At 40.3% G+C, this 10,148-nt stretch overlaps 1 protein-coding gene across 1 annotated transcript in view; it reads right to left on the bottom strand.

The window, feature by feature from the left end:
* The window catches only part of CSMD2 (CUB and Sushi multiple domains 2), a 974,125-nt gene that overhangs the window by 230,051 nt on the left and 733,926 nt on the right, over positions 1-10,148 (bottom strand). Inside the window, 1 exon segment of the mRNA XM_078157010.1 lies at positions 1,058-1,260. Within this exon segment, the coding sequence (XP_078013136.1) occupies positions 1,058-1,260 (203 nt within the window).

Raw genomic sequence — 10,148 nt, forward strand, 5'->3', positions numbered from 1 at the left:
TTGCTGTATAGAAAGGAATTGAAGAAAATAAGCATCCAGAGCTCAGCCAAGACATAGGGTCAAGTGTCTAATCTAGTCTTTGATGGCTAAATGAGAAGTCAAATTGGGGGACAGGTTTATGCCTCAGGAAGGCAAAAGTTAATATAAAAATATATAAATTTATCTTGTGGATAGATAGTGGATAGAGAGATAAACTGCAATCAGAAAAGGTTCAAATTCCCCCTTTAATATTTAGTAATCAGAATGACCATGGAAAATTCACTTATAATGTTATAATTACTTATCTTGTAAAGTTCAAAGGAGATAATATAAATAAAGCACTTTCCATATTTTAAAGCATTATATCAAAGTCCTATTATTACAGGCCCACACCAAGCACCAGAGAGGCATCCTCATTATCCTCTATAAGGGTCACACTCATGTAGATAGCCCTGTACATAGCCAGACTTGGAGTCAGGAAGACCCCAGTCTAAAGCCTCCCTCCCACACTGACTAGATGTGTGACCCTGGGCAAGACACTCAAGCTCTCTCACCTTCAGCTTCCTCAGGAGTAAAAGTGGACACAACACTTACCTCACAGGCTTGTCAGAAGGATCAAATGAATAAACACATACAAAGTGCTTTATCAGTCTGAAATCACTATATAAATGCTAGCTTTCTTCTTATCCCCACCTCTATGCCTCTGTTCATGAGGTTTACCTTCTCCTAGAATACCATCCAGGCCCATGTTCTTCTAGCAGAAGTCTATCCATCCTTCAAAAGGCAGATCAAGTCTTACTTTCTTTATTCGTCTTCCCTGACTCTTGCAGCCAATGTGCTCTATCTGTGAACCTATACAGCTCCTTGAGACAGGATCCCTTATTTTGCCACTAATCACACAATGTTTCATCCTGCTGGCAAATTATTCCAGGATGAGTCTTGTCTCTACCCAAGGACAAGAATGGGTTCTTCTCCAGTCCTCCTGGTCAGAATGATATCAAAAGGCTAAATAAATGCCTGCTGATTTGAAATACAATTAAATTAATAGACGAGAGCTTAGAATTGGGGGAGCACTGACCTGAGAACTGAATGGCAAAGCCCTGCTTACTGGTAAAGAAATCAGTGTTGAACTGTAGGACAACAGAGCTGAATGTGCTGTGGATGTTGCTGGGAAGCATGTGGCCACTCAGCTCCTTTAGGAGGATCCCACTCTCCACAGGTCCATCCCAGATCCGTAGCACATCATGGACCTCTTCTGTGTCAAATACCAGGAAATGGAGCCTGAGGAGAAAAGAAGGTATGGTTCACAAGGGCCTTATCATTTCTAATTACCTTCAGTTTCAAATCTTGACCAAAGAGTATATACATGCATTCAAACAAACATTAATTGAGCAATAATATAAAGTTCCTGTTCTACTGGAAATTACAATCTAGAAGTGATATAAAATCTGAACACAGATAACTATAACATACAACATTATATATGATCACAGAGTTAGTCAGTCAGCTAGCATTTTTTTTTCACTTTTTGACTCTTTATTTCTTGAACCAAAATCAGCAAGGCAAAAGATCCTGATTCAGCTTGAGGTCAGCGTGAAATGTTATCATATGCAGCCATGATGGTGGGGTGGGGATGGGGAGGAGTGATGGCACAGCAGCAAGTAAGATTCCCCCAAACAGGAAGGAGGTTGTAAGAAGTGTCCATTTGCAGTAATTCCCTTGATAGAAATGTTTTCATATAAAATTATTCAAAGTGCCTATTAAAATAATTTAGCGAGACCTTTTATTTTCCCTAATCCAATTTAATTTTATAAAAAAACCCAAAAAACTGCTTCCCAAGAAGCAACCCCAAAGGTAAAACTAGAATTGTCTCTATGTGAAGAGACATGATACAAGGACAGCTAACATTTACTAAATGCTTATTATGTATCAAGTATGTACTGTGCTGAGTTACAAAACAAAATGTTATGATCAGCCTTACATAAAGTAACCACCTTAATCAGGTGGGAACACTTTATTAAATCAATTAAATGATACCACTAAACAACGCATGAAAAATCCTTAATCGATTTAAAAGGAATGAAAGCCACTGGATGAAATGAAAAGACACTACAGAGGAAGGGTATTTGGATTGGCTTAAGAAACTTAGTCATACTCTGTGGGTTTTGGGTAAAGTAAACAAGCCAATTCAGAACCCAGACATTCCACTATGGAGCCAGTCTAAGACAGAAGCAATCCTGTCAAGTTCCTTAAAGAAAAACTTTTGGAGGGCTGGAAGGGAGAGATGAGACTGTCTCCTCCTCTCTTCTCCATGACTAGAGGATGATCATATTAACTGCAAGAGGGCAGAATATTTAGGACTTCTCACTGACGTCTTTAGAAGCGATCCAAAGACAGCCATAAGCATTGATCATATCTACACCGGAAGCCAAGGACAAACTACATTCATTGGGTTAAAGTAAGCTTCAGGACTCTACAAGGAACTATGCTATCGTTACAGAAACTTCTTAAGGGTCAAAATAAAGGCAAAACAGGACTTCCAGCGGCTGTCAGCTGTGAACTTACCCCTGACATGAATTCTCCAAGCTTAAACCCACATTCCCCTAGCCACTGTATGTACTTGTGGATAAGTGTTCCAGATTTTGGGGGAGAATGTTTGTAACACCTGTTGTTACCATACCACCTTGGAAAATAACTAGGTCTAAAAGCTAATTAAGTCTGCCCAGATAATTGATATTGAGAGATATAATGAAAGTGTGCGTTTCCATAAAATCAGAGCAACAGCTAGAAGAGTAAGTAATACAGACTATAGCCAGTTTAGAAGTCAGTTAAGTAGGACAAAGGTTAAGCTTTGTTTAGAGTTCTCAGGCGTAATAAGCTCACGAATACTGACTTCTCCTCCGGGAGGAATAAAGGTTCATTTTAATGGTTATGCAATGCATGAGGTAGGAGGAGAAACATATCAAGGGGTACGTACATATGTAACAGGCATACAGCAAAGCTGTGCACTCTGAAGTACTCAACCAATGAGGAAACAGAAGAGGGACTTTGTGGCCGGATTAGAGATAAATAATGAATGCTTGCTTTGGTGTGTTTGCCTATTCCACAGGACACCCACTTTTGCAACTGCACAATAAACTAAGCTTTTAACTTCATCCCTCCTGAGTCTAAATGAGTTATTTTTCACAATATGAATGGAGGAAACCCATTGGTTGGGCTCAAGAATTATAGTACTAGAACTCTACCGCCCCCCCATACACAAATTCCTTAGGTTATCCTTAAAACCCTAAGGGGAGAAGTAACTGTCCCCTTCTAGGAATCCAACCTGCCAACATTAGTCTAGTTAGGGACAGTGAAACCAAAGCCTGCTCTGCATATGTATATATAGTCTCCTCTGAGATGATCAGAGCAGGAGTGTTTCATTTTTGCTTTGTCATCTTGCACAGTTCCTGTCACAGAGGAGGCACTTAATAAATGCTTTGTGAATGACTAAGTGACCTTGTCAGATCTTCCCTAACTGCACCCATATTTGAGGCCTCACTCTATATATCCTCTTCTATTTATATCGTGTCCTTTTCTCCATGCTTAAATGAGGAACACTACCTCTACACTTGGAGCTCTCCTATCTGACCAAAGGAAATCTATCATGTCATTCCCCTACCCCACTGAATGAATTTCCCCTAAAAGCTCCCATCAGTATAAGAAATAACAATGTTCCCTGAGATCAGAAAATGTTTTGTTTTTGTCTTTGTTCCCCTAGAGATTAGCATAATGCTCACACTTAATAAATGCTTATTGAATTGAATCTCTTGCATTTGCAGACTGTTCAATTTGCTCCTAGAACACAATTCTTCAGATTTCCCAGGGACTAAGGAAAAAAGAACAAACGCATATACAAATAAAGCCAACTGGGGGGGGGGGAGAGAATCATTTGCATTGCTAATCATAAAGCTAAAAACAATACCTCCCAGCATAGAGAGCAATGGACTAGCAACACAGGCCCATAGACTCCCTATAATCTGTACTCAAAAGAGTGATCCAGAGCTCCAGTCACCATCAGTTCAATAAGTAAAGACGAAAGAATCTTTGTTGTGACCTTATGAGACTACAGCAGTTCAAGGATGATTCTGTCTGGGTAGGGTTAGGATATCAGGCATCCTAAACTCTGACACCTTACATGCCTTAAGAGAAAAGAAAGGGTTCATAAAGTTCTGCCAAGGACAGAGACTTCATTGATCTGACACAAATCTGTCACTGCTATGTCCCACAAATGTTCTCTTTTCCCTAGACTAAAGGCAACTTGGCAGGATAGGTGACACAGAAGACAACTCACATAGCAAAAGCTGACAGACAGGTAAAAATGGAAAAATATAGAGGACACTGGAGACTCAGAGCTATACTGCTCTGCTGTAATGGGGTTCTACTTGTCTCCTAGACTTCTTCCAATTCTGTCAAGTATGCTTAGGGCCACCATCATAGATACCGGCAATGAAACTGCTGCTTTTATTTGCTGGCCACAGGTACCACCAATGTAAGAAAATGGAGCTACTGTCCTAACTCCTTGATGTATAAAAAAGTCAAGGTCTCTTCACACACATGCTCCTCTAAGCCCTCTAGATCCTTATAGATCAAATCCAATAGTTTCACTTTGGGGGGATGGAGATGGTGGTGCCAGCTGCCTTGCAGTTAGGGCCTGAGATCATGCCCCATAGGACTTAACTCTTTTAAGCTATAAAGCATCTGCCCCAAAGCCTCACTATACTAGTTGCTGAACAAATTACGTGGTCCATCACATTTAGAACAGCTTCAGCCATGCTTTACTATACTCTCTGGCCATCCTCACACCAACTGCCTTGCCACAGTGTGATACACTACACTCCCTTCTCTAAGCACAGTCATTAGCACATAAGAAATGATTAATAAATGTTTTTTTCATTTGTTCTTTGATTAATTCATAGGTTCTGTCTCTGAGCCAGGAAACAGGAAGGATCGTCTTCAGTTATGTGTGGGACAGCCATCCTTATTTCCAATAAATTCAGAGGCTTGTCTAGGTAGAAGGCAGAAAGGAATTTTTACTATGATCTCTCGAGAAAGGGCAACCCGCACTGAAAAACCTCTCAGTGTCAGGGCGCGCTGAACATAGGTACAGCAGGTTTTTATAAGGCCCTCCCCAACAGTTCATCTCCCCACCCCCCAAGTCTTGAAGGTAAATCTTCCTGGAGATAGTGACAAACAAACACATGTGGTTATCTTGAAATGTTAGAATTCTGCAAATCCCTGGAAAATTCCTGTTCCCATCCCCCCAGGGTCCCCTGCAGACACCATACAACCATTTGTTCACACAGTTGGGCAAAAGGCCTGTATTTTGAGTTTAGATTTTATGAGGGGTTTTCACCACATTCCATTCAGTTACAATAAAGTTACAATATAATACAATATACTTTTAGTTACAATAAAAGCTGCACCACAGCTGCAACCAGCCAAAAAGAAGAAAGGAACGTCACCCTTTATCCCAATATTCCCATAAATCAGGCAGGGCAGATATTATACCTATTTGATACAGAAACTGGAGCCCAGAGGGGTTAGGTGACTTAGTGAAGGGGCTAAAAGAACTAGGCCTCTTTACTCTGGAGCTTGTACTTTTTTAATAGGACTATGTTATTTCTCCAACCAAGTAGACACTAACTCTCAGAAGCCATGGCTACGCACTGTTAGGAAGGAATATACTTGCTTCAGGTAAGTACAGGGCTATCACAAACCCTCTGTAAGTATCCTGCTTTATTTTATTCCTCAGAAAGAAAGTGTCATGATTCTACTCCTCAAGTCCTTTCTTTATTTTGCTTTCCTCAAGAGACAAAGGACTCAACGTACAAAGCTTTTGTTTAGGTCAAGCTAGGGAAAGAAGAGGAAAGAAAATGAGGATTACATATATCACTTGGGTGAATACTGTAATGTAGACAAAAGCACATTGAACTGGGGGCTTCAGTTCAAGGACTAGTTCTATCATTAATTCACTGTGTCACCATAAGAAAAATTCACAGCTTTTCTCAACCTCAATTTCCTCATCTTTTCAGTGGGGACAAAAATGCAATTTATATCAACTATGTTTGAGTACATGCATTGGTCAAAGGAAATACTTTATCTGGGAATTTCAAAATAGGTTCAATCCATATCCCTATCCCAATATGTGGGTATACCACATTCTTTTTTTTAAACTCTCACTTAGTATTTCATAGCTCCCATGAGATCAATCATTATTTCTATACATATGATTTCTAAATATGCATATCCACTTTTCATCTCTCTCATGAGTTCTATGCCTACTTCAGCTTCCCATAAGCATCTCAAACTCAATATGTCTAATATGGAACACATATTTTTTCTCCCAAGCCCATGTCTCTTTAAACTTTCCTGTTTCTATAAAGGGTACAATCATCCTTTCAGTTTATTCAGGTTTTAACTTAGGAGTCATCTCTGATTCTTTCTTCTCCCTCACTTTACTATATTCAATTAGTTATAAGATCATATCTATTCTATTTTTCTAACATTTATTGTATCTGTCCCATTTTCTCCATTCACCTAGCCATCACCATTTTACCTAAAAGAATACAATCTTCTAATTGAATTCCTTGTATCCATCCCACCTCTGCCTTCTCCACTGAATTCTCCTCATTTCTATGCCTTTGCACAGACTATCCTACATGCCCACATGTAGTTCACATCACAACCCAATTCAGAGCCATTTCCTTCCTTCCTTCCTTCCTTCCTTCCTTCCTTCCTTCCTTCCTTCCTTCCTTCCTTCCTTCCTTCCTTCCTTCCTTCCTTCCTTTTGAGACAATGTAAACAGTGTGAGATCTCTCACATGGACTGAGTATAACAGTTTTATAGACTGTTACAAACTCAAGGTTGGTTACACTAGCCTGAATAGGCCCAAGTTTCAAGTTCCTAAAAAACACATGATCAGTACTGTTACATTAGGATTAGGTAATGGCTAATGCTAAATAAGGATAAAATAGCTAGGACTGGTAGTATTATAATGAGATTCCTTGTTTCTGGGGTAGCTTTTCAGCCAGTGGTGGGTGGGTGTCTCTGCGTTAGGACTATATAACCTTTGTTCTGACCTTTGACTGCTGGATGAAGCAGACGCCACTTCTCGCAAGAACGTAATAAATCTTTCACTTTATACCTAGAAAATCTCCGAGTGTTATTTCTGGGTAAATGTAGCACACACTTTCTTTCTTTCTTTCCCTCCTTCCTTCCTTCCTTTCTTTCCTTCTTTCGGCTAGGCCATGGGGTGAAGTGACTTGCCCAGGGTCACACAACTAGTAAGTGTCAAGTGTCTGATAAAAGATTTGAACTCAAGTCTTCCTGAATCCAGGGCAGGTATTCTATCCGCTGTGCCACCCAGCTGCCCCATGTCCATTTCTAAATCCCTCATTTGTTAGTGCTCTCCTCACAAATTCTTTTATAGTTATCTTATGCATACTGTATACTTATCTATGTACATGTTGTTTTCCTTCAATATGACATAAACTTCTAAAGGTCAGAAATGGTTTTGTTTTTGTTTCTTGCAACCGAAGTACAATGCCTGGCACATTCCAGGGCCTTAATAAATGTTTGATGAAATGAATTTACATTGTAGATTTCTTCGAAGGAACACCTGATTACATATAAGTAAATTTCCTCCAAAAGAAATAAACTGTTAAACACTATGAGGTTATCTTATTCCCTCTTTTCATTCCTAACTTTTGTGAAAAAGAAGGTAGAAGGCTGTCAAATGGAATGGGAAATAGTTTTATAAGAATAAAACATGGAACAATAATAGTCTTAGAAATTCCTTGCATTGATTGATGTTTACAAGAACTAATTCATACACCTGTGTTAGAAGAGTCAAGAAACTTGGGGGCAGAGCCACGATGGCAGAGTAAAAGCTTGAGCTCTCCCCCAAACCCCTCCAAATACCTATAAAAATGGCTCTAAACAAGTTCTAGAGCAGCAGAATCCACAAAAAGCCAGAGTGAAACAAATTTCCAGCACAAGACAACCTGGATGGTTGATTGGAAAGGTCTGTTGTACTGGGCTGGGAGAGGAGCACAGTTCAGCATGGTGCACAGGCAAAGACTGGGCCTCAGAGAAACTGGAGCAGGCCTCAAGGAGCTGAATCACTAGCAGCAGACTTCTCAACCTGACAGGGTACTGGCCCAAGCCAAGACCTTTGCCCCTTGCCCCAAAAAGAATTGGCTCCCATTTGTCTAAAGGCCCCAGAAAACCTTTAAACTCACTCTGATCTCAGACCTGAGGCTATATTCCACTCAATGACTTTTCTCCCTATCTCTTTTTCAAAGCCTTAGTCCCACCTCTGATCTTATCCAGACCCCATTAAAACCCCTTCCTTCCAGTTCCCTTCATCACCTATTTCAAACTCCCAGACATTACAATCAGAATTCTCCCTAAACTCCTCCCCCAGTCACCCAGATCCTCTTCCCAGCCCCTCCTCTGGTCACTCAAAATTACCGGAGCGTATGTAAGATCCACCCTGACCCCCATTTAAACGCTGAGATTTTCTCATGCCCGCTCTTCCTTATGGGTGTACTAACATTCAGATTCCTTAAGAGTCTGGCCTCTATGGTTTGTTTATATCTAATAAACTTTTTCTCTGGCTGGAAGATTTGGGTAAAATTCTTGCAGGCAGGATCCCCGTGCCATTTCGGGTTCCCAACACCCCTAAACCTCTAGACCTCATCAAACCCACAAACATCAAAGAAAGCTTAGAAGATCAGTAGGAAAGGTCTGTCAGATCTCAGTGAGAGAGAAGCTCAATCCTGGCCCTAGTCCAGGTGCAGCCCTGGGGTGGCGGCTGCTTCCGGAGCTTCTGGCCCACAGACTGAGGAGCAATTGAGTGGCTGATCAGAGGCAGATTACAGAGATCTCTTTGCTGGTGCTGAGATAGGATTCTCTTGTTTTGCCTATGCTTGGATCTGGGTCACAGTTCTGGGTGGTGATCCTGGGACAAGGAGGAGTGTTGGCGTGGTGGAGCTTGTGGTGGCAGTAGAGAGGAAATCCTCCCCACAGTTCCAAGTCAGAAAAGAGTGCTTGTGATCACTCATAGACCAGAGCACAGGCCAGGAAAGGAGGAAACACCTACCTTGATCATACCACCTTGGAAGAACTAAAAACTTACAGGTCCCTAGAAGTATCTCTGAAAACAGCTGCACAAAACCCCCGAAGCTTATGCCAGTACATTCTCCACATTGGAAGCAGTCCCCTACCTTAACAAAGAGTTTATAACTGAAGTATAATTGTCTGGGATCATGAGCAAACTGCACAAAAAAAGTCAGACCATAGAATCTTTCTTTGGTGACAAAGAAATCAAAACATACAACCAGAAGATAACAACAAAGTCAAAGCTCCTCCATCCAAAGCCTCCAAGAAAAATATGAATCAGTCCCAGGAAGAGCTCGAGAGGGATTTTGATAAGCAAGTAAGAGAAGCAGAAGAAACACTGGGAAGAGAAATGAGAGTGATGCAAGAAAATCAAGAAAAACTAGTCAACAGCTTCCTAAAGGAGACCCAAAAAAATACTGAAGAACATAACACCTTAAAAAACACCCTAACCCAAATGGCAAAAGAGGTCCAAAAAGCCAATGAGGAGGAGAATGCTTTAAAAAGCAGAATTGGTCAAATGGAAAAGGAAGTCTAAAAGCTTACTGAAGAAAATACTTCCTTAAAAATTAGAATGGAGCAATTGGAAGACAGTGACTTTATGAGAAATCAAGACATTATAAAATAAAACCAAAAGAATGAAAAAATAGAAGAAAATGTGAAATATCTCACTGGAAAAACAACTGACCTGAAAAATAGATCCACGAGAGATAATTTTAAAATTATTGGACTACCTGAAAGCCATGATCAAAAAAAGAGCCTAGACATCATCTTTCAAGAAATTATCAAGGAAAACTGCCCTGATATTTTAGAACCAGAGGGTAAAATAGAAATGGAAAGAATCCACCGATCACCTCCTGAAAGAGATCCCCAAAGGAATACTCCCAGGAATATTATAGCCAAATTCCAGAGTTCCCAGGTCAAGGAGAAAATATTGTAAGCAGTCAGAAAGAAACAATTCAAGTATTGTGGAAACACAATCAGGATAACACAAGATTAAGTAGCTT

Source organism: Phascolarctos cinereus, unplaced genomic scaffold (assembly GCF_003287225.1).
Source record: "Phascolarctos cinereus isolate Bilbo 61053 unplaced genomic scaffold, phaCin_HiC Scaffold_726;HRSCAF=1367, whole genome shotgun sequence".
NCBI classification, from domain to species: Eukaryota; Metazoa; Chordata; class Mammalia; order Diprotodontia; family Phascolarctidae; genus Phascolarctos; species Phascolarctos cinereus.